Below are 23,360 nucleotides of genomic sequence, written 5' to 3'. Positions count from 1 at the left end.
CTTCTTTCAGTCTCTCGTTTTAAGGCGTTCTCGGAAAAAAGGGGGAAAAAAAAAAAAGTTCAGCTGAACTTTATCTCTCCGATCGTTATTAATTAGTACATAAAATAGTTTCTCACTATGGCTACTGTTCCGTGTACTGAAGCAGCTTTCAAGCTCACCCCCCTCTCGGGCATGGGTACCATGGGTTCCCGAGAGTACTACACGATGACGGAAGGCGCGTCGACGTGCGACAAGCAAGCCTCGTAAGTGGACTTTTCAAATCATATCTTTTCATTTCATTATCCTCGCCGATGCGTCGTCCTCGCCGACGACGATGCAATTTTCTCCCGAAACGTCGTCGCGCGCTGTCTGACCGTCCAAACGTCCTCCACTTCGATTTGAAAGAAGAAAAGAGCGAAAGAAGTTACCATCTTTCGTTTTTGTTCTTTCTCGTGAAGATCGGCGTTTGTTCAGTCGGCCATTTCTGCGCGCGAAGATCATCAACCTCCTTTCCAGGAGAAGGTTTGTGCGGCGGGTATTCAAGGGCGACTTTTCGCGCTCGAAAGGTCGCCTTCATTTCGAAAAAACGCTTCTTGGTTTTAACAAAAAAAAAAAAAAAAAACTGAGATCGATTGACTAACCCCACAACTCTCTTCTCTTGTCTTCATACAAAACGTATAACACTATAGGTTTTTCGGCGGCGACGCGGCTCTTTCCGAAGGTGCCGGTTACGGCATCGTCCTCGGCTTCGGGATTGGTTTCTCTTTGATCACCACTCTCTTGGTCTACTTGGACAAACGATTCAACGGGACGAACATCTCGTCTGAATTTTTCAACACCGCCGGTCGTACCGTGAAGACGGGTTTGACCGCGGCGGTTATCGTTTCGCAGTGGACGTGGGCCGCGACTTTGTTGCAGTCCTCGAACGTTGCCTATCAGTATGGTGTTTCCGGTCCGTTTTGGTACGCGTCCGGTGCCACCATCCAAGTGCTTTTGTTTGGCATCTTGGCGATTCAAGTGAAGAGGTATGCGCCGAACGCGCACACGATTTGTGAGATCATCGACGCCAGATGGGGCGCCACCGCTCACAAGGTCTTCTTGTTCTTTTGCTTCTTGACGAACATCATCGTTTCGTCTATGTTGATTTTGGGCGGCGCGGCCACTGTGAACGCGTTGACCGGTATGGACATCTACACCGCTGGTTTCTTGATTCCGTTGGGCGTTATCGTGTACACGATGGCCGGCGGCTTGAAGGCGACGTTTATGGCGTCGTACTTGCACACCGCGATCATTTTCGCCGTGTTAGTTACGTTTTTGTTCAAAGTGTACGCCTCGAGCGACGACTTGGTCGGCTCCCCGAGCAAGGTCTACAAAGCTTTGGAAGCGGTTTCCAGCTCCACGAGAGACTGCTCCGCCATCCCGGCGAAGCAAAACTGCGGTCCAGTCAAAGACAACCAAGGCGGTTCGTTCTTGACCATGTTGTCCAAGGGCGGTATCATCTTCGGTATCATCAACATCGTCGGTAACTTTGGTACCGTCTTTGTCGATCAATCTTACTGGCAATCTGCCATCGCCGCCAAGCCGAGCTCCTCCACCAAGGGTTACTTGTTGGGTGGTTTGGTCTGGTTTACCATTCCGTTCGCGTTGGCTACCGCCATGGGCTTAGCCACCGTCGCGATGGATTTACCGGTCACCTCTGGCGAAGCCGGCGACGGTTTGGTCCCGCCGGCCGCCGCCGTTCACTTCTTCGGTAAGGGTGGTGCCATGATGATCACCATTATGTTGTTTATGGCCATCACTTCCACCGGTTCCGCGGAACAAATCGCCGTCTCTTCCTTGATTGCGTACGACATCTACAAGAAGTACATCAACCCGAAGGCGACTGGCGAGCAAATCTTGAAGGTTTCCAGAGTTGCAATCTTGGGCTTCGGTTTGTTCATGGGCGTCTTGTCCATCATCCTCTTTGAATTGGGCTTGTCTTTGGGCTTTGTCTATTTGATGATGGGTATCTTCATCGGCTCCGCGGTCATGCCGGTTGCCTTTGTGTTGACCTGGAAGGACGCCTCGGCGACTGGCGCGATCGCCGGTGCCGTCATCGGCCAAATCTGCGCGATGATTACCTGGATTGTCTGCTCCACCTTCGAAAGAGATGCTGACGGCAAGCACGGTACCGTTGACTTGGATACTTTGGGTGGTAACTACCCGATGTTGGCCGGTAACGTCATGGCGATTGGCATGTCCGGTATCGTCTGCGCGGTCATCTCCATGATGAACCCGCAAAACTTCGACTTCAACACCTTGAAGGATGGCATCGCTTTGATCGATGACAAGCTTCCAGAGTTGGATCCGGAAGAAAACGACCAAGCTATGTTGGATGCCTCCTTGAAGTGGATCACTAAGTGGGGCGTCGGCTTCACCGTCGTCATGATCTTCATCTGGCCGTTGTTGTCCTTGCCGGCTGGCTGCGGCGACGGCACCTGCGGTGTCTTCTCCGAAGGTTACTTCACCTTGTGGGTCTCCATTGCCTTGGCGTGGGGTCTCCTCGCGACGGTCGTCATCATTGTCTTGCCGTTGTACGAATCCAGAGAAGTTCTCGGCGGCGTCATCAAGGGTATCTTCACCGGTGCCAAGGCGAGCGACTCTGCGTAAATATTTTATAGTATTTACGACAACGAGCTCTTGTACGCAAACGACCGAGGTGTCGACGCGCGCACGCGACTTTTAAAAATCTCGAACGATCTTTGATAAGTCAAAGAAAGAGCATCGCATAAAATTAATGATAGTGATTTAATTTATTTAATTTATTATTTGCGCTACAAATTATATTTAACTGATCATAATGTTAACAACGCGAGTCTTGAAATCTAATTCGTCTTTTTCCTCGCGGACGACCTGGTCCCCTTTCTCGCCGGCGGTTGACCTCTACCCGCGCTACTTTTACTATTCGATGATGAGGACTTGCCCTTCTTCTTCTTTCCACCAAACAAGGTCGTTTTCGCCTCTTTCGCAATCTGCCACAACCACGCCACGTTCAGCAACGAAAACATGCCGAGCATGACCACGACGCCGTAGACCACTTCCCTCGGGCACGGATACTCGAACCCGGCGGGTAAATTCTTCGCGTCTAAAATGAACATCGTGTCTTCGTACACCTGCTTACTCATAAAGAACCAACCGTACACTCGAAAATACACAAACAGACTGGCAAAAAGAACCTTCAACCCGATGTCAACCACACCCTTCATCCCACTCCCGATCGTCGACGGATAATACCTCCCCAAATCAATCGCCGCGAGCGGCAAATTCGTCAACTCGCACGCGCCGAAATAATACACCGCGTAATACTGCATGTACGGAACACTCATCGTCCAATAACTCAAAACCGTGGATAATAACTGCGACCCCAAAAATTCCGGCCAGGCTAAGTCAAACTCGCCCATGGAGATGAAAAATTTCCAAATCTGAGACGCGAACGCAATCTTCGCGATTCCGGGTAACCCGTCCACTTTGTCAAACACTCTTTCAAACGCGGTCGTTTCCTTGTGCGCTAAACCATTGAAATACCAAATCTGCGTCGCTTTCACGACGATATGAAACGTAGGCATTAAATAAAGTAACTGAAACGCGGCTAAATACGCGTTCTTCTGTATCTCTTTGTTCTTTTTAAGGTTGCTTTTTATCCAGAAACAAACGATCGGGAAGCCGACGCAGAGACCTAACAGCCATTTCAGGACGAGCAAATCGCTCCACACCGGGGAACTTTGGCGTAAACCGAGACCTGGGACGCCCCATTGCGGGAGGTTTAAAGGTCTGTGTCTGTCTGGAATACCTTTTGCTCCTTCGTTCGCATTCAATCCTGCTTCTTCTCGCGCGTTTTCCATGTTTACTCTCGCGTGTGGTTTTCTCTGACCTTTTTGCGCCGTCTTTTGGTCTCTTGGGTGGAGATTTTCTTGTGTTGGTATTTAGGGTTTTGTACTTAATTGTCGTGTGGAATTTATGCTGACTCAGAGAGAGAGAGAGAGACTTCATAACACAACAACGAGCGCGAGACACGACACAACACACAAAGGAGAGATGAGGAAAAAAGAGCACAACGGTGTAAAGAACTCTTACCTTGAGAACTGATACGAAACGTAATGGGAGTGAGCCTTTTAAAAATGGACCCGGGGGATTCCTCGGTCCATTCCGGGAAGAATCTGTCTTCTCGGGGAGAAAATCAATCCGCCAATCACTGGGCGGTGAGAACGATCGTGAAGAAAGGCGAGGATCGATTCCTGGTGTGCGAAGATTTGCGAGCGCTTTTCTTGGACGATACGAAAGAGTTGTTAGTGTTGCCGATGCCAAAACCAGGCGCGATTACGGCGACGTTTACGGTGTTCGATGGGCACGTGGATAATTCCGCGAGCAGTTTTTGCGAACAGAGGTGGTTGGAACACTTGAAGTTAGCGGTGGAGAAACAGACGAAGTTCAAGAACGATTTGAGCGTCCACGGGAGCACAAGAGGGAAGGAGAGAGCGACACACCAGAGAGTGATGCATACGAGCGACGAGAATAATGCGGAGATCATTCACGATTTGGAATCCGTGGTGTCCGAAGCGGTGAGCTCGATGGAGGCGGCGTATAAGGAGAGCAATTCAGGAGGCGCCGGCGGATGTTTCGGAGGATGTTTTGGAAATCCGCAAGGGAGGTTTCCCAAAGGAGGATCGACGATGTGTTCGGTTTTAGTGCAAAGAGGCGTGACGGACGACGAGGAAGATGTGAAGAGCGCGTCGTTTTATATCGTATGCGCGAATGTAGGGGATAGCTCGTGCTTAATGCTGCCGCACCCGGACGATAAGGAAGAAGATTTCTCGGAAGGGAATGATACTAAGTACCAAAGATTAGCACGAGAACACTCGCCGGATGATCCTTTAGAAGCGCAACGATTGGTTTCGGCTGGGTATAGACTCGCACGAATGTCGAATAACAGAAGCGGGAAAGAGGCGGGGCCGTTGCGGATGTACCCCGGGGGAATCGCGGTTTCGCGAGCAATCGGCAATTTCATGCGCAAAGACGCGATTATTAGCGAGCCCGAGTGCACGAGAGTGAAATTACCTCGAAACGGCGCGAGGATTTTAGTCGCCTCGGACGGTGTCTTTGCCGCGCTGAACGATTCTGAAATATCCAAAATCTGTTCCAAACATAAACAAGCGAGCGAGTGCGTGGACGCGGTGGTGGATAGAGTTCTCGAAAAAAGAGGACGACACGACGATATTACCTTGATTGTTTGCGACGTACCGAAACCGGAAGAGTATTTAAAGGCGTTCAGAATGAACGTCGGCACGAGCGATACGTTAAAAGTCTACACGAGAGTGTGCTCGCCAAAAGGTTTGAAGGGGAGCAGTAAGAGCGGGCGAGAGCAAGAAGACCAGATTCCAGAGTTTGTCGAAGGCGATATTACCGTTCACGAAGGCGGCGTCTTTGACGAGCAGTACGAAAAAACTATTTTCGACGATTACGAGTTTGGCGATTTACTCGGAAGAGGCGTGTACGGATCCGTTCGATTAGCCAGAGCGAAAATAAACGATACGGGAGAAGCTTTTGCGATAAAATCCGTGGTCAACTCTGTGGATTACGCGCACCAAATCCGAAACGAAATTGAAACCTTGCGCGTGTTGTCCGGGAAACACCCGAACTTGCCGACATTAATAGCAGTATACGAGGATAAATCGAGAAAACTTTTCGGTGGTGGCATCATATATCTCGTCACGGACGTTTGTCAGGGCTCCTCGTTGTTCGATGCGATTTCGAAACGTAAGATCTTCGACGAACGCGATTGGCGACTGGTCGCCACGCAGTTACTCAGCGCGGTGTCGTTCATGCACTCCTTAGGAGTCGTACACAGAGACATCAAACCAGATAACATCATGTGTAAACATGAATGGACGATTGATTCGGAACCGCACTTGCAGATCATCGACTTCGGCTCGGCTTCGTTTTGTAAGAAGAACGAAAAGCTTCGCGGGTACCACGGTACGAAATTCTTCACCAGTCCGGAAATGTGCAACAGAGGATTGTACGACGAAAAGACCGATAATTGGGCGGTTGGCGTTGTTATGATTGTTTTATTAACGGGTTACCCGGAAGGCGTGCAAGTGCAAGAAACGTGGCAGAAGTTGTTGCGAGGCATTTTACCGGAATCTTTAATCGAAACCGCGCCGAGCGAGAAGTTTATCGAGTTGATCAAAATGTGTTTGACGATTGATTACGAGAAACGACCGAGTTGCGCGGCGATATTGAAAGCGTGCGAGAATTGGTTACACGATGCCGACGATAAGAGAAAGAAAAAGACGAGCAAGAGTAGCAATAGCAACAACAACAACAACAACAACAAGGCGTTGTTGATTTCCAAATCAGTATTAGCCGTGGAGTATGAAAAGCATGTCGCCAATCTTCTCTCCGTGTGCGCGTCCGCGAAGGTTGTGTCTAAAATTTTGAGCGTCGTCAACGTCATACAGAAAACGAGAAGTCAACGAGAAAGAGATTGTGTTGATGATAGCGATACGGACACGTCCTTATTGTACGACGCGTACGTATTAGCTGAAGATTTAGAAGACGCCGCGCGACGGTCCAACGCGAGCGATGTCGCCATGCAATTAGAAAGCTTGCGTCATCTCCACGGCTCTTCGGCGCTGACGATTGATTTGGAAAAGTTGAAAGAGCTCGAATCGTTACACAGAAGACACGACCACTTGTACAAAGCCATCAAAGCGTCTGCATCCAGTGAAACGAAAGTGTCTGAGTTCACGCAAATGCGTGAAAATAGAGACGTCGTTCAAAGCACCGTCCACGGGGAAATGTTGTACGCCATGTTATACGCCAAGAATAACGTTTCAAACGACAACTCCATGCGCGGGAACGATACCTCAGTGCGTGGGTCATCCGAAAAGAGCGACTGGGTGCAAGAACCGTTGCACGAAGAAGTTCGGATGAAGAGGAGAAGCAGCTATTTAGAACTCGATCATTGATACGTCTCGAAGATATATTTATTATTGACTTTGGTGATTACAAAAAGAAAGAAAAAATGTACAATGACAGGCACGAAAGAAAATCTCACCCGCGACGCATCCCAACCTCTCAACTCCCTCCTCTTTCGTTATATGGAGGGCACCCGATTTCCGTTTCGAGCGGCTGCAAGCACTCGCGCAAAACGCCGTAGGCGGATTCGATGTCGCTTGCTAAGACTCTCAGTACTAAGCTATCCTTTTCGTTCCCTTCCTCATTCATTCTTTGCGTTTTGGATTCAGACGCGGTCGCGAGCGAGTACGAAACGCCAGCCGGAAGCGGTGATTTAGCAGTCAACCAACTCGCGGCGTTGGTAGTTCTTTTTGACGAGTCTTTCGCGTACTCCGCGCACTTTCTACGCGCAGCTTCCGTTCTCGGTCCGATTAAAATGACGCTCGCGATGACGTGTGCGTTTGCCATGCGTTTCGCGAGACTCTCTTCCTCGTTGTTCGATGCGGCGTTTTCCAGTCGTTGCGATTCGATGACATTTACGGTATCATCTCCAGTCGTCACGGTCGTTCGCGTAAGAAACGAACGAAACGCCCATCTCGCGTCGTCGTGTGCGACTCTTCCAGCGGTGATCCAATCCACGAAACACAAGCTTGAAGAATCATCTGCTAATGAAATCTCGTGCACTTGCTCAAACTTTGCGTCTTTAAAACACTGCGCCGGGTCCGGTAACCAACAGAGAAGCGCATTCGTTCCAACTTTTGCCTCGAGCGTTTGCTTTGTCGTCTTGGTGTTTTCGCTGTCGACGTCATTACAGGTACCATTTGCCGATGATGGTTTGATAGATTTATACACTTTCGTCGTTCCTTGCGTGCACACGCTCGCGGTGCAATTTTTCTGCACGTCCACCGACATCGGCACCAAGTCGCCGGAAACTAAACCTCCCCCATATGAAACGGTATAAAACCAAGCGCAATCGACTGATTTGTCAAATTGCACTTTTTTTGGATACAAAATGCGCAAAGGATAGGTCGAAAACAACTTCGTCGCGGAAGATATCGAGGACTGCAAGGAAACCTCGATGAGACCCGCAAACGCGGCGGTTTCTTTCTCGACTTCCATCATCGCAATTTTATCTTCTCGTTCTCGTCCACCGTTCATTTTCGATTCTTAGCTGTTGAATAAACGACCGTGCAACTGATCGTGTGCAGCTGCGAACATTTCTGCCAACGGTGCCGATACAGCGGCACTTTGAACATCGCTTCCTCTTTTAATCGCTTCCTCGCACATATCCTCCATCGTTTTCGTCGATTTTCGCAAAATCGACGCCACTTCGAGCGGTCCAACGACGTTTAATCGCGTCGCCGCCGAGCACGCATCACGAACAGTCACGTAGACAAACATACGAATCGTTATTCTTTCGGAAATGCCTAAAATGCCGCACACGGCACCAAAGACGCAAGCGAGGTGACCGACGCGAGTGTTTGGTTTTGAGGCTTGTTTAAGCGCCTTTAACTTTTGCGAAATACTCGAGGAGTCTCCCGAAAACGCAGCGACAGCGGCTCGACAGAGCGCCGTACCCGTGGATAAAGACGCCCGAAGAGCCGGTGCGTTCCCTGTGAGCATGGCGTGAAGAATCGCGTTTTCTTTTGACCACGCCGAGATGTCCTCGACTTCCGCTCTTCCTTCGAACGAGGATGATGAATCGAACCGGTTTCTCGCGGCTAATACAAAAGGTGCGAGTGTCGAGCACGCGTTTCGAGCAATGTCTGAAACAAACGTCGAAACATCTACTCCGTGACCGTTACCTGTATCTATAAATCCAAATTGCGTTGCTGCTTCGAGGCCGTTGGAGTGCGCGAACCCGCCCGTAGGGAGCAAAGGATCGAGCAGCTGCCACGCCGTCCAAAAATCGTTGTTATTGTCGCTCATGATTGTTGTACTCTTTCTTCTTCTCCTTCTTCTTCTCTTTGTCTAATACGTTTTCCTTCTGTGATCTAATATCTAATCCCGTCGCAATACCACCGCGTTGTGGTAAGATATCTCGGTCTCGTTAGTAATAATAATAAATAATAATAATAAATAATGATAAAAGTGCACTTCGCGTTCAAAGATTCAATCTCACCGTCTAGAACAAGAAGTATCTTTGCGCCAACGGCAACTCTTGGGCCGGTTCGCACTTCAATTCAACGCCGTCTGCGGTCACCTTGTACGTCTCCGGATCGACTTCAATCTTTGGCATGACGTCGTTCAGTTTCATGTCTTTCTTCGTGACACCGCGAATGTTGCACACAGGCTCGACGCGTTTTTGCAAACCGTACGTCTTTCCGACGGATTTTTTCGCCGCGAGCTTACTCACGAATGCGATCGAACTTTTACCCACGTTTGAGGCAGCAAACATTGGACGAGAAATAACTGGCTCTGGCGATGGAATAGACGCGTTAGCGTCGCCCATTTGCGCCCAAGCGACGAGACCACCCTTGACGATGAGTTCCGGCTTGGCGCCAAAGAAGCTTGGTTTCCACAAGCACAAATCGGCGAGCTTACCAACCTCAACAGAACCAATCAAGTGCGACATTCCGTGTGCTAAGGACGGATTGATTGTATATTTCGCAATGTATCGCTTCACACGGAAGTTGTCGCTATTCGTCCCCTCGTCTTCTGGCAAAGGACCTCGTTGCTGCTTATTCTTGTGCGCCGTTTGCCACGTGCGCGTGATGACTTCGCCGACGCGACCCATGGCTTGAGAATCGGAAGACATGATAGATAACGCGCCCATATCGTGCAAAACATCTTCCGCGGCGATCGTTTCCGCGCGAATTCTTGACTCCGCAAACGCAACGTCTTCGGCAATATTCTTGTCCAAATGATGACAATGCATGAGCATGTCCAAGTGCTCGTCGATGGTGTTCTTGGTGAACGGTCTCGTCGGGTTCGTGGATGAGGGTAACACGGCAAGCTCACCCGCAACTTTGATAATATCCGGAGCGTGACCACCGCCGGCACCTTCGCTGTGGTACGTGTGAATTGTTCGTCCTTTGAACGCTTCAATCGATGTTTCCACGCAACACGATTCGTTGAGCGTATCGGTGTGGATAGTCACCGCAATATCTTCCTTTTCCGCGACGGTTAAGCACGCATCGATAGCCGCCGGAGTCGTCCCCCAATCTTCATGGAGTTTTAAACCAACTGCCCCAGCTTCGACGATTTCGTTCAAGCCAGACCCTTTATGGTCGGACGTGTTGCCTTTACCCGTAAACCCGAAATTCATGGGAAACGTATCCGTGCTTTGTAACATCATCTTCATCTGTTCCGGCGCCGGCGTACAGGTTGTCGCGCACGTGCCCGTGGCTGGTCCCGTTCCACCGCCTAACAAAGTCGTCAAACCGCTCGCGATAGCTTCGGTCAAAATTTGTGGACAAATAAAGTGCACGTGCGTGTCTAAACCACCCGCGGTGACAATCAAACCTTCGGCGGAGATGACCTCCGTGTTCACGCCGACAACCATCCCCGGGGTTACGTTTTCCATGACGTCCGGGTTACCGGCTTTGCCAATGCCAACAATCATACCGCCGTTGATACCAATATCGCATTTAAATATTCCAGTGTAATCGACGACGAGCGCGTTCGTGACGACGCAATCTAAAGTATCATTCGCGCCTAAACCGGCGTTTTGCCCCATGCCTTCTCGAAGCGTTTTACCTCCGCCAAACTTACACTCGTCGCCTAAGGTGGCGTAATCCTTCTCCACCGTGATGTATAAATCCGTATCGCCTAAGCGAACGCGATCGCCGGTCGTCGGACCGTACATGTCCGCGTACTTGGATCTTGGTAAAGTGATCGCGTCGCTCGACTCTTCGTCGTCGTCTTCGCTCTGGTGCGCGTTGACGCCCATGATTTTTGTCACCGAATCCAACACTTTCTTTTGGTCCTTTTCGCTGAGAGGATAGGTTATTTTCATGCCATCGCAGACGTTATTCCCACCTTTTACGACGCAGTTACCTCCGATTGGGCAAATTTGAACTTTTTTCGTTTCCCCTGGCTCAAATCGAACAGCCGTGCCTGCTGGAATGGCGAGCTTATACCCGCACGCCTTCACTCGATCGATGCGCAACGACTTGTTCGTTTCCACCAAATGAAAGTGACTGCCGACTTGAATCGGTCGATCGCACGTGTTTGTCACGAGCAAAGTTTTCACTTTTCTTCCTTCCAAAAGCGTCAAACTACCTTTGACAGTTTCTAACTCGCCTGGAATCAAATCCGACGACGTCGTCTTTGGAAACGCATCCGCGGACGGTACCGGTAAAAACGATCCTTTCAACGCCAACGCCAAATCTCCATCTTCGCGGCAAATCGGCCCGTGCACCGAGACTAATTTCGTTCCGTCCGTAAACGTCCCTTCAACTTGGACTTCCCCGCATAACGTCGCAACGCCGGGTAAGACTTGTCGCGTCCCCAAAATCGTTCTCGCCTTCTCCACAATCTGTGCGACGGACTGTTCGCTTCCGTTTTCCGGACCTTCTCGAATGAGCTCGAGAATCTGGTTCGCGAGCAACGCCGTCGCCTCGGGGTGATTGAGACGAATCCCTGACGCCAGTCTTTTCTGCGCCAAGTGAGCGGCTTGCGCCACGGCGAACTTGTCCACTTCTCTGGGAGATAACCGCATTTTGTACTACGTATTATTATATCTTCCTTACTACGAGTAGTATTCTTTCTCTTCCTATATCCCGTGCAGCCGACTTTGGCGAGTTTCGGGACGAGTTTCTTCAGTATAAACTTTCTGTACGAACTCGACGGCGCTTTCTGTTTCAACACGTACGCGAACGACTTTAATGTCGCTCTTTCGTCGTTTACGTCGTTCCCAGAAACCAAAGAAGAAAAATAATCGAGCTTCTCCGGAACGAGCTGCTTAATTTGTCTTCTTTTTTGCTCCTCGACGACGACAAAACCAGTCGATGTGGTTTTCGCGTTCGATGTTTTGAGCACACAACCAGAAACACCAATTTCAGGAGCGCTCGTTTTCAACGACTTATTCGTCCTCTTCTGACTCCTCAAATTCGATGATTTTGATCTCGGCGCGTGTTTCCGTCTGTTTCTCTGCCTTTTCCTTTTCGTCAAGCGGAGTTCCTCGACGACGGTCTTCTGACAATCGGAGGAGCCTTCCACGCTCTTCTTTTCCATGCAACGACGGTTTTTAGAAACCCTCTCTCTCTCCCTTAAATTCTTCCTCTGATGTGTATACTAACGTTTCGAGAGAGTAAGAGAGAGAGAGATTTAATAACAAAAAACCGCGATTATTAAAAAGACACGACTTAAACGAAGCGCTCAAAAGGAGTGCTGCTCTGCTTTTCTCGAGCGACTCTTCCTCTCTCTGTTCTTTCTCTCTTTTCGCGTTTCGAGAGTCTCTTTGTGATGCATTTTTCACGACCTTTCAGAGAGACAAAATCAGTTAGGGTTTCAACTGTTTTCTAAAAGCAGAGAGAAACGGAGAGGGGCCGCTTTGTTGCGCGCGCAGTGTTGCGCGTCATAAAGAAAAAGTGCGAAGAGAGGGACAGAGAGAGAGCTTCTCTGATTCTCACTGTTATTAGTCGTAGAATTAGTGTTACCAAATGACGACGCGCGGACACGGACACGGACACGGACACGGAATGCATTCCAAAGACGACGAAGAAAAAGTCCCGGACGGTTTCAAGCGAGTGATGTCAAACGACGACGGCATCACGTATTACGAAGAAATATCCACGGGACGCAAATTACACTCGCACGACGGCTTGAAACCGCACTCGCACGACCCGATACCGAATAAAGGGTCGTTTTTGAACCGGAGAATAGCGACGTATAAGAACAGAGACTTTTCCGAAAGATGTTTTACGGTTGGGATCGGAGGCCCAGTCGGTACTGGGAAGACGGCGTTGATGTTGCAACTGTGCAGATATTTCACGAAAGAAGCGACGGAAGCATCGCACGAGAGAAGAGAAAACATCGTCGCGGTGACGAACGATATATTTACGAAAGAAGACGGCGAGTTTTTAGCGAAACACGAGGCGTTACCGATAGAGCGCATCCGCGCGGTGGAAACCGGCGGGTGTCCGCACGCGGCGATACGCGAAGACATTGGCGCGAATTTGAGCGAAGTCGAAAGCTTAACCGGGAAGTTCAACCCAGAGTTTTGTTTGTTAGAATCTGGAGGGGATAACTTAGCCGCGAATTTCTCGCGAGAGCTCGCCGATTTTATCATCTACGTCATCGACGTGTGCGGCGGAGATAAGATCCCGCGGAAAGGCGGACCCGGAGTAACGCAGGCGGATTTGTTAATAATCAACAAGAAAGAGTTAGCCGACGCGGTTGGCGCGAGCGTGGACGTCATGACCCGCGACGCTAACGCGCAACGCGAAGGCGGGCCGGTGATTGTCGCCAGCGTGAAAACCGGAGACGGCGTGAGAGAGATTGCGGGGCACATTTTGAAAGCCCACGACGAGGCGATGTGTTACGGTCACGCGCATCATCATCACTGATGAGAGTAGTAGTATTGTCGATCCATCTTCCATCCATCTCACATCGCGCGTAGTTGTGTTATTTGTTGTTTTTAATAAGCGCGGGTGGTTAAATGTTTCATCAAAACAACTTGCTCTCATTTCGTCACATTTTCATCATCATCATCATGTTGTATCAACAGTATTCTTCGTCGCTTTCTCTCGCCGTCTCAAGAGTATCATCATCATCATCAACATCATCATCGCGACGACGAGGGGGTGACTCTTTCCGAACAACAACAACAACAACACGATGGAGAACGTCCCGACGGAGAAGGACAAAGAAGGTAACTGTAACGGTGTTTGATTCGTCGCGGCAAAACAGCAACATCGGCGCCAGCACGAGTGGTAAAGACACCGAGGACGACGCAAAGATTGGGGTTGGAAGTTCGCTTTTTAAGCGCATTCAACTCGCATCGGACGGATACGTTCGCCTGGCGTTACCCGGGAACGAATCCCGTGAGGTGGATAAAAGACCAATTTCAGACCTCTTGTACGGGTTTCTCTTCGCGTTTGGAACTTTAGCGATACTGGGTACGATCGATGCACTGATCGAAGTGAACTTTCAGAAACCGTTTTTTATCGGTGCGTGGGGCACGATTTCGGTTTTAGCGTTTGGCACGAACGATGCTCCGGCGTTGCGGATGTGGAACGTCGTCGTCGCGACCGTGTTTGCTTCGTTCGTGGCGATTTGTTTCGTGAAATTCTTCGGGACGACGGTGATAACGAGAGCGTTAGCGGTGGCGATATCGATCGCGTTTATGATGTGGACTGGAGCGATTCATCCGCCCGGTGGTGCCGCGTGCGTTATCGCTATGGATATGATTAAATGGCAAGAGCTTGGATTTTTGTACGCTTTGTATCCGACGGTTTTAGGGAGCGCGTTTATATGCGCCAGCGGCGCGGTCTGTTCGAAAGTCAAGAAACGTTGGCCGTTTACGATTGAAGACGTGAAGAGTGCGATGATGAATATGAAACGACCAAACGGAAAAGAAATGGTCCAAACGTTGAAAAGCTGCGGAAGCGGAGGTATTTTTGCCTACGGCATCATGAACACGCTCTGGTACTCCTTCGGCATCGTGACCGCAGTGTACGCCATCACCGCCAGCGGTGCGACGTCTCTCGCGCTCATCAAACCAAAACTTTTACCAGCCTTAGCTGCTGTCTGGGCCGGATCCCAAGCGACCAAACTCTTCCGCATCTCCTCCTCCATCGCGTTAGCGCCTCTGTGCGATAAAATTTTAAACCGAGTCAACCGTCGATTGAACGAAACGAACAGATTTTCCAAGTCCCAAACTCTGTTTTGGACGTGCATCGCCACCGTCCTCCTCGGGTGTGCGTTCATAGCCGCGTGCACGTTCGCTTTTTTAGCCAAAGCGAAGTTGTTCGTTTAATAAAAAGTTTACGTAAAACGTATAATAGTAGCGCTCGAAAAGTCCGAGAAAAATCTGCCAGAGCAGCTAAATATCTCCAGAAATCAAGGACAACAAATCATCGTTAGTACGCGTTGTTCAGATGCTCTCCCCGAACGACAGCGCTCCAGAAACGTGCGTTTTTCTTTCATCATCTCTCATAAAAGCGCTTTGAGTATTTCTCTTTCGTTCTTTCGTTCTTTCTTTCGTTCTCTTTCTAACCGTCCGTCCGTCGTCTTTCAAAATCACTTTCAAAAACAGAATGTCCCGAGACGCTGACGCTCGAGGAGGAGCGTCGACGTCGTTAATCGAAGACGACTCCTCGATGCGAAATCAATGGATGAAATTCAAAACGAAATTTCTCGCGTGTTTCTGGGACTTCGAAGCCGAGCTCGCGGATTGGTTCGGTTTGAACACCAGTAAGTTTTACGAAGAGTTGGAGATGAAGGAAGATTTAGAACGAGAGGAAGAGGAGGAGAAGGCGAGGAAAGAGAGGAAAGACGGGGTGGAAATGGCGAAAATGGAGATGGCGTCTTAGCAGAGTCGTTTGAAACGAACAACAACAGTCGAGATGATGGTTTATAAACCCTCTCTCATTTCATCCGTCGGTCGCCGTTCGCGTCGTCTCGCTCTCCGCGCAAAGCGAGTTGAAACAAACGCTTCGTTGCGGAGGACGAGAAAAGCGGGTATACGCATCTCTTTTCAGTCCTCGCTCTCCTCCTCCTCGAACTGATGAAAACGACGCTCTTCTTCTTCTTAAAGTTGTCGTGAAACGCTTTCGATTTCGTAAAAACCAAGAGCAGCGAGAAGAAGAAGTCGGAGGACCCCCGCTCCTGCTACGCTCCGCAAAAGCAGAAAGAGCAGCACAATGGAGTGATTTTCCCCCATTGTTTCCCTCGCAATCCCACGTCTTCAAAAGCTTTTCATCAGCGAGAACACGAGTAAGAGCGCGTAAAAGTATCCACCAAACTAAGTAAAGTATCATCTGAAGCGAGATTTAAAAGAATGAAGCACGAATACCGATCGTTTTCTCTCCTCTTCTTCCTCTTTGTTTCAATCTTCCTCCAAAATCATTCATCGCATCACGCGGCAACATTCTTCGTCAAAGCCGAGCGAATGGATTTCAAAACCTTGCGAAAGACGCGATCGATTCCTCTCACGAATGAAAATGGGTTGAGCATGTGCACGATGACCTTAAACACTCAGGAAATGTTTGGATGCTACACGAATCAGAACGAGAATGGTAAACGAGGGAAGATTGTGCGCGTGGAGACCGAGGCTCAGTTGGAGGCTTTTGGGACTGAAAAGAGAGGAGAGAAAGAAGCGAACGTGGTGACGGCGCCGATGAGAATGATGAAACAAGTTTTGAAAAAAGTGGAAGAGAGTAAAGATGTTCTCGTTTCTGCTGTTCTCGTCGAGCATCCATTGGCGTTTCTTGATGCGAATAAGGGAGGAGATGATGCGGAGAAGGAAGCGGCGGAAGCTGGATTCTATCGCGGCGTGCCGGAATCCGACTCGAAAGAGGACACGAAAAGAGTGAACGTAGGCCAAACGCCGGTGGCGTTTTTAGGCGTAAACGCGACGAGGAAAGTCGTTTGGGCGGCAAACGAGAACGTGAAGAGAGAAAAGGTACAAAAATCGTCGAAAACAAATTTCATGGGTAGAGACGAGCTTTTATACGCTTCCGTGGACGGCGCGATGGACGCCGCGGGGAAGACGAGCGAGGATATGAAACGCGCGAATAGCATCACGTGTTTAGATAAAAGGACGTGTTTGCCCATTGGAGGGTACTCGATCGCGACGGCATTTTTAGATGGGTTTTCCAGATACTTGTACAACGAAAGCGCGCCTTCGATATTCGTGACCGCGAGGTTGGATAAAACGACGTCCATGTTTCGCGACGAAGCGCGAGGCGCAAACGCGGTATACTCGAGTTTGATTTCTTTCTTAGTCGCCGCGGAAGTGGTGAATGATTTAGTCGTAGACGGACCAAACTTGGAGAAACCAATCGTGTTTGCCGCGTTTGCCGGAGAAGAGTACGACTTAGTCGGGTCGAAGAGGATGATGGAAGAGTTCCCGGGGTTGGTGGATACCGTAGTTGAAATTGGACCGGTTGGCTTTGCCTCTTCTTCAAAAGACGCGTTGTACGTCCACGAACAATACAACCAGACCGACGATACGTTCGAAGATTTCTTAAAAGTCCAAAGCGCGGCGAACCGAGAAACGCTCGGCGAAGATTCGTTGTCCGTGAAAGAAGTCTCTCGAGGCGTCGAGGTCCCGAAAGGCTCCTCTTTGAACTCGTTCACCAACGTCAGCGGAAGTCGATTGACTTTAACCGATTACAACACGTTCGAATCGGATGATCCTTTTTACGGAACTATGTTTGATTCTGGTTTGGATAAAATCAACGTGAAACGAATCGCCGAAGTTGCTCGATTAGTTGCCGGCGCCGCGCTTCGCATGAGCATGAAAGACAAGGAACAATTCGCGGTGAAGGAGGACGTTTTAAATAAACTGGTCGACAACGATTTCGTGCAGCAAACGATCGCGACGGCCTCGGAGTTGGCGGAATGTTTAGTCGATCCGAAAGTTGGTTTAAGAAAGTGTTCGTTTTCTCAAAAGTACGACGTGTTCGGCTCAAATGCCCCGTCCGAAGAAGACGAAGCGAACGAAACAAACAACATCGGATCCTCCTACGTCGGCGTCGTTCAATACATCCCAGAAGATATTCAAACCTCCGAAGCGAAATCACCGATTCAGAGATTTGTATACGAGCACCTCTCGCGCGTTGCCAACGGCACGGCAAGCACAACGTATCGTCTCGCTTTGCCTTCACAACTCAAGTTTGACCGGGACTCGTACGCGTGGCAAGTTCGGGACGGAAACGCGAACGGGTACGAAATCTGGACTGAATCGAATTGGTCGGCGAAAATCGGCGTGACTATCGAGAGCAACAAAGGGTGGTTCTTTGAGCCGATCGCGACGGCGTGTGCCGTAGTGATTGCCACTTTGTTCTGTTTCTTCGGCGAGCGGATGTTGGAACGCGCGTTGACACGAGGAGGAAGCTCGAGCTCGACTTCCTCCCAAAAGCTTAATAGCGGTATGGATTTAGATTAGTAGTACAAGAAGCGCGCGTGAAATTGATCATAAAGTAGTAGTATGAATAGCAGTAGTAAATGCACGCGTTTTATATAGGTACCTGGTGCCGAAGCACGGTATATAAAAACGCTGGAAACGACAAAAATGAACTCGCGAAAGATCAACTTATTAGAAAAAAATTAATAGCTCCACTGGAAGGAGTCGTTGGCGACCGCGGCGACTAACCCGTTCTTCTCGTACCTATCGCTTTCATCCCACGCCATCAAACCGCCCATAACTTCCATCTTAATTTTCTTCGCGCACGCGTCTTCCGTGGACATGTGCTTATACCACCTCTCCAAACTCGGTCTTCCGTCGAAAACGTTCTCCCACCCGAAGTACTTTGGCAACAAGTGGGTCATAAACACGAAGGTCGGAAACAACGCCGCGTCCGCCGTGGACGGCTTATCTCCGCACAAATACGGCCCAGGTTCAAACCCACCGACGGTTTTCTCCATAACGTCCAACAACCGATCGATTTCGCTAATTTGCTCCGCCCTTACCTCCGGCGACATCGGTCCTCGATACATGCACCCTTGAATCGGCGTCAAATACACGTCGTGCCACCTCGTCGCCAAATTACACGCCGTCTTCGCCTCCAACGTCTCCGGCCTTAAACTCGGACCTTGCTTCTCGAACGCGTCGCACAAATACTGACTGATCACTTCCGACTCTGGTATCGCTTGTCCGTCTTTCGTCACCAGTAAGGGCATTTTCCCTTGCGGATGCATCTCCAGAAACTCCGGCGACTTCAAGCCCCCTAACGTGCTCGGATTCTTAAACTCAAACTCATCCTCGATGTTTTTCCAGCAAATAATTAACCGGTTCCTCGCGCCGTTGTTGGAAACTGGAACGTCGTAGAAGATGTTTTTATACACCGGATCGAGCGCGGCTTCGAAATCCCCCGTCGTTTCTTCCGAGGAAGATTCCGCCGCACTCATCAAAGCACATCTCCCCCTCCTCCTCTTATTCATTTTCTCGCCACCATTAAAACCGCTTTTCCTCAAAGCAGCGGCACCACCACTCCCGCAAAGGCGAAACGACGACGACGAAGGTTGTTGTTTCGTGCTCTTCTTCGAGGAGGAAGACGAGGTGGCGGAATTCCCGCTCTGGTATCGCTGGGTATGAATCGTCTGCATCATCATCGTAGTCATCATGATGTTGGTTTTCTATCCTCTTTCTCTCTCTATTATCTGAATGAGGAGGAAAATGCACGAGTGATGCGTTTCGTCTCTTTTTCGGTGCAAAAAAACGTTTCTGCCTTTTTTTCACTTTTTTTTGTTTTTTGGTCTCTCCTTTCTTTCTTTCTTTCTTGCATCACTCGAAAAAGAAGCTTTTTTGCGCCACTCTGTGCGCTCTCTGTGTGTATTCTTTCGCCGCTGCCCTTTCTCCTCTTTGCGAGAAGAAGAGAGCGTTTCACGTTTTGAAAGAAGAAGAAGAAGAACAAAGCTTTGTCGATCGTCGCGTTCGTGTGATCGGTAAAGCAGCGCTGTTCTTTTTGAAAACGGGAGAGAAGAAGAAAGAGGAGTTTCCGAGAGAATTCCATTGAAATTTCAAAAATCAAATCGTCTCTCGAGTCATCATCATCATCATCATCATCATGGGGCAACAAACGCAACATCTCCGACCGAACGAAATCAACGGGTTATTCCAAAACCAGTCGTTAACGCTGGAAGCGAAAGCGATGAGAGCGTTAACCGCTCTCATTCAAAAGAAAGAGTTCGACTCCCGAGAGAAGGAAGAGGATTACGTGGAGGATATTTTAAACGCTTTGGACGGGAAGTGCTTGCAAACGAGCGTGGTCTCGGAGGAGATCGCGCGGGAGGCGGTGGGCGAGATGGAGAGGAAGAAGGAGATTGAAAACGTGATAAATCGTGATGCGCCGATGGCGGTGGACGAAGAAGACGGAGAGGTAGGAGAAAAAGAAGATGATGATGATGTTGATGTTGATGATGAATCGGACGACGAGGACCGAGCGAACCAAGAGAGATTGCAAAACGAACTCCGGGACGAAGCCATCGTCGTGTGCGACGCGTTCGCGCACGCGCCTCGGTATCAGTACGACGAAACGAGAAACGTGTTTGCGAAAATCGACCAACCGGCGACGATGGACGCCGAGGCGGATTCGAAAATCAACGTCTATCGGGAACGGTTTCATTTGTTGAGGCAGAGAATGAGCAGGCACGAGAGTTTTACGAAACCGGCGTTTGGGAAGAAGAAAAAAGGTAACGAAGATGCGAGTACGAACGCGAATAACACGAACGAGTTGACGCCGCTTCGATCGTTGGTCGGTCAGTGTTACGGGCCGAGAGTCGTCATGGGATGTTTGTCGCAAGTGGAAGACGGTATTTTTCACTTGGAAGATCCGACTGGGTCAATGAGAATTGATTTGACCGCGGCGGCGGCGACGAGTGGGATGTTTTGCGAGAATTGCGTGGTAATTGCGACAGGAGAAGTGAGGAAGACTGACGGCATTTTTGAAGTGTCCGCGTTGGGCCATCCACCGGCGGAGACGAGAAGGAAAACGCTGGAAGCGACCAACGCGACGGATTTTATGGGCGCCGCGCAAGGTGGAAAACACGTCGCGCTGCGACCGAGAGATTTAGACGAGTTGATCAAAACAGAAAAGAAAGCGAAAGACGAACGATTCGTCGTCATTTCCGATTGTTACTTGGACGATTCCAAATGTTTGAGACGATTGAGGAATATTTTTGAAGTGTACGATCAATCGCCGAAACCGCCCGGGTTGTTTGTGTTTATGGGGGATTTCACGCGAGTACCGTTTGGTCCGACGAAGTATGATTTCGCGTCGTACACGAAATCGTTCGACCAGTTGGCGGATTTGTTGGACGAATACCCGTCTATTCGCGAAGAGTGTCGCTTCGTGTTTGTCCCCGGGCCGGGCGATCCCGGAAATACGAGCGCCTATCCAAGACCAGGATTGCCTGCCGCGTTGAGAGGTCATAAAATCACCGCGTGCTTGCAAAAAGTAGAGTTTGCGTCTAATCCGTGTAAGATTCGATGGCATTCGCAAGATTTGGTCTTTTTCCGAGACGATTTACAAGCCAGAGCGCGACGAGGGTGTGTGTTACCGCCGGTGGACGATTTGGGCACGGAGGAAGACGACGAGCGATTACAGTTAGACATGTCACCGAGAGAACGTGAACGACGAAAAGCAATGCGAGAAAAACCTTTGTTCCATCACTTGGCGATGACTTTAGTTCAGCAATCGCACTTATCGCCGTTGCCGTTGACGCAAATGCCGATTTATTGGGAGAGAGACCAGGCGATGTGGTTGTACCCGGCGCCGAATGCTATTTTCTTAGGCGATCGATCGGAAACGCAGTGTAAAATGACTGACGTGTGTGGTGTGGAAACGATGATGGTAAACCCAGGATGTTTCGCGGACGATGGGAGTTTTGCGATTTATAATCCAAGCGAACGAGAAGCGGATTTATCCGTCGTGAGCGCCGCGGAGATGTAAAACACGAAGAACAGTCAAATCTAGGAAATTACTATATTAAGATCTATTAGTGATAATACAAATATTAATAATAATACTTGCACGAATTGACTTCTCTAAGTATCTATCTATCTACCTATCTACCTCTTCATTGCGCTTGTTTTGTATGTAATACATTTTCCCGACGTTAGCGCGCCTCCTTCGAGTTTGTTCCTGAGAGCGCGGAATGAAGGATTTCCCCCAGAGCGTCTCCTTGGAGGCGTCGTAGTCATTTATTGTGACATTCATCGCGGCGTACTCTTTCATTTGCTCCTCGATGTTGGCACCGGCACCCGAAGACTCCTCTTTGAACGTGTCGAAAAACAACGACTCGAACGCGGAGGAGCAGTATCGTGAAGAACTCTCCTCTTGTTCGTCTTCTTCTTCTTCGCGTTGACCGGTTTTGCCGTTGCATACTTCAATCACATCCTCTTCACCCGCCGTCCATATTAAACAGTGTGGGTTATCAAACACGACGACAGAGTCCGTGTCGATGGGAGCCAAGTCGAATTTTCTCTCGCACTGCATCAGCACCGGGTGGTTGACGCTCGGAAACGTTTTTGAAACGCGACAGCAAAATGCTCGAGCGCAGTGCTTATACGCAAACTTCCTCCCTATGGTTATCGATTGAATAAAAATAGGCTCCGTAAGTTTCGTGGCCAATAAACTACCCTGCACGCCGAGTGCATTCCACGAGGCTATTTTATCCGAGCATGTACACATTCGTCCGGCTCGATTTTCTCCGACTGGCAAAGTACCCTTTGCGAGCGTTCCGTTCTCGTATAACACGCTCACCCCCGCGACCGCCGCCGAGCTCGCATCATCGTCCTCGTCGTTTTTCGCAGGCATCGAGACCACCGTCGCTTTCTTCAACGCCACCGCCACGGAGCCTTTCTGAACGTCTAGTGGTAAAAATGGTGTCTCGTGCGTTTGCGTCGGCATCGTAAACGGCCCGATCTTGGTGTCGTTTCCATCGTCCATTCCTCCTTTGGCCCATTTTCGTATAGTCGCGTTCCCGCACGGACACGAAGAGACGTATAAATGAATGCTCTTGTGCGTTTTCATTTGAAAGAGCACCCTGTCGCCCCCGCCGTCGTCTCGTTTCACTCTCTCGAGTAGAAATGAATCCTCTGTGTCCTCGTAGCCTTCGTTCGATAACGCTTTCATTTCCAACGCTAAATACCTCTTCAACGCTCTCCTCGCCAACACCTCCGCGTGTAAATCTCTCAGCTTACCTCTCTCGTAACTCTTCTTTTCCATCTCCCGATCAAAATCCTCGTCCGAAATCGTCTTCGTCCCGTTCGCGATGGTCAAGCACGTCATCCTGTTCGTTCGCGCGTCGAGCGCGATAAACGCGCTCATAACAGTCCTCAGATGATGATTTTCCTCCTCCTCATTCGCTGCTCTCAAATTATATTCACGCGCCGTATTCTCTCGCAAACGCGAGAACGTTTCGATTGCAACGTTCGAAATCGATTCCGCGAACGCGCACGAACTCGCTCGCGACTTTTCGCCGCATCTTTTTCCCGTTTTGGTCGTCATCTCTGTCCTCGTCATCATCTCGGGGTGTTCACTTCACCTCAGTGAGAGGTGCACTTCTTCAAAGCAACTTTGTATTCATCCTCGCACGACGCTTGGTCCAAACGATTTCCTCGCGCAACATCATCATCACCGCCTGTTATTGCTGCTCCTGCTGCTCCTGCTTTTGCTGCGCGTAACGACAGTGATGACTTACACGCGAACAGCGCTTCTCTGGCTATGTTCTTGCACTTCTCGTCGATGATGAACAAAGACGGCGACGAC

The 23,360-nt window shown here is 49.7% G+C and overlaps 12 protein-coding genes across 12 annotated transcripts; 7 read left to right on the top strand and 5 right to left on the bottom strand.

Annotated features, from left to right (window-relative positions):
• Positions 1-117: 117 nt before the first annotated feature.
• On the top strand, positions 118-2,628 carry Bathy01g06320 (predicted protein; the record flags this gene model as incomplete). The annotated part of the gene is made up of 2 exons (XM_007515678.1): positions 118-242; positions 669-2,628. 2 exons carry the CDS (start codon positions 118-120, stop codon positions 2,626-2,628), a joined length of 2,085 nt encoding a protein of 694 aa, XP_007515740.1.
• A 215-nt stretch (positions 2,629-2,843) lies between these two features.
• Bathy01g06310 (predicted protein) lies at positions 2,844-3,860 on the bottom strand (the record flags this gene model as incomplete). The annotated part of the gene is made up of 1 exon (XM_007515155.1): positions 2,844-3,860. The coding sequence occupies one exon, from the start codon at positions 3,858-3,860 to the stop codon at positions 2,844-2,846; it is 1,017 nt and encodes a 338-aa protein (XP_007515217.1).
• Positions 3,861-4,136: 276 nt separating this feature from the next.
• Bathy01g06300 (predicted protein) lies at positions 4,137-6,986 on the top strand (the record flags this gene model as incomplete). Its single annotated transcript, XM_007515167.1, has 1 exon — positions 4,137-6,986. The coding sequence occupies one exon, from the start codon at positions 4,137-4,139 to the stop codon at positions 6,984-6,986; it is 2,850 nt and encodes a 949-aa protein (XP_007515229.1).
• Positions 6,987-7,095: 109 nt separating this feature from the next.
• On the bottom strand, positions 7,096-8,904 carry Bathy01g06290 (predicted protein; the record flags this gene model as incomplete). Its single annotated transcript, XM_007515070.1, has 2 exons — positions 7,096-8,108; positions 8,163-8,904. The coding sequence occupies 2 exons, from the start codon at positions 8,902-8,904 to the stop codon at positions 7,096-7,098; spliced, it is 1,755 nt and encodes a 584-aa protein (XP_007515132.1).
• Positions 8,905-9,100: 196 nt separating this feature from the next.
• Bathy01g06280 (urease) lies at positions 9,101-11,638 on the bottom strand (the record flags this gene model as incomplete). Its single annotated transcript, XM_007515301.1, has 1 exon — positions 9,101-11,638. The coding sequence occupies one exon, from the start codon at positions 11,636-11,638 to the stop codon at positions 9,101-9,103; it is 2,538 nt and encodes an 845-aa protein (XP_007515363.1).
• A 943-nt stretch (positions 11,639-12,581) lies between these two features.
• On the top strand, positions 12,582-13,487 carry Bathy01g06270 (urease accessory protein ureG; the record flags this gene model as incomplete). Its single annotated transcript, XM_007515702.1, has 1 exon — positions 12,582-13,487. One exon carries the CDS (start codon positions 12,582-12,584, stop codon positions 13,485-13,487), a length of 906 nt encoding a protein of 301 aa, XP_007515764.1.
• Positions 13,488-13,579: 92 nt separating this feature from the next.
• Bathy01g06260 (HPP family protein) lies at positions 13,580-14,899 on the top strand (the record flags this gene model as incomplete). The annotated part of the gene is made up of 1 exon (XM_007515629.1): positions 13,580-14,899. One exon carries the CDS (start codon positions 13,580-13,582, stop codon positions 14,897-14,899), a length of 1,320 nt encoding a protein of 439 aa, XP_007515691.1.
• A 280-nt stretch (positions 14,900-15,179) lies between these two features.
• On the top strand, positions 15,180-15,455 carry Bathy01g06250 (unknown protein; the record flags this gene model as incomplete). Its single annotated transcript, XM_007515732.1, has 1 exon — positions 15,180-15,455. The coding sequence occupies one exon, from the start codon at positions 15,180-15,182 to the stop codon at positions 15,453-15,455; it is 276 nt and encodes a 91-aa protein (XP_007515794.1).
• Positions 15,456-15,922: 467 nt separating this feature from the next.
• Bathy01g06240 (nicastrin-related) lies at positions 15,923-18,034 on the top strand (the record flags this gene model as incomplete). Its single annotated transcript, XM_007515475.1, has 1 exon — positions 15,923-18,034. The coding sequence occupies one exon, from the start codon at positions 15,923-15,925 to the stop codon at positions 18,032-18,034; it is 2,112 nt and encodes a 703-aa protein (XP_007515537.1).
• A 161-nt stretch (positions 18,035-18,195) lies between these two features.
• On the bottom strand, positions 18,196-19,200 carry Bathy01g06230 (glutathione s-transferase; the record flags this gene model as incomplete). Its single annotated transcript, XM_007515238.1, has 1 exon — positions 18,196-19,200. One exon carries the CDS (start codon positions 19,198-19,200, stop codon positions 18,196-18,198), a length of 1,005 nt encoding a protein of 334 aa, XP_007515300.1.
• Positions 19,201-19,655: 455 nt separating this feature from the next.
• On the top strand, positions 19,656-21,539 carry Bathy01g06220 (predicted protein; the record flags this gene model as incomplete). The annotated part of the gene is made up of 1 exon (XM_007515082.1): positions 19,656-21,539. One exon carries the CDS (start codon positions 19,656-19,658, stop codon positions 21,537-21,539), a length of 1,884 nt encoding a protein of 627 aa, XP_007515144.1.
• A 111-nt stretch (positions 21,540-21,650) lies between these two features.
• On the bottom strand, positions 21,651-23,099 carry Bathy01g06210 (RNA adenosine deaminase 1; the record flags this gene model as incomplete). The annotated part of the gene is made up of 1 exon (XM_007515201.1): positions 21,651-23,099. The coding sequence occupies one exon, from the start codon at positions 23,097-23,099 to the stop codon at positions 21,651-21,653; it is 1,449 nt and encodes a 482-aa protein (XP_007515263.1).
• Between the last annotated feature and the right edge of the window lie 261 nt (positions 23,100-23,360).

This window comes from Bathycoccus prasinos, assembly GCF_002220235.1.
Source record: "Bathycoccus prasinos genomic : Chromosome_1".
In the NCBI taxonomy this organism is placed as follows: Eukaryota; Viridiplantae; Chlorophyta; class Mamiellophyceae; order Mamiellales; family Bathycoccaceae; genus Bathycoccus; species Bathycoccus prasinos.
Note: the sequence above shows the minus strand (reverse complement) of the source record. Positions and strands in the feature narration are given on the sequence as shown.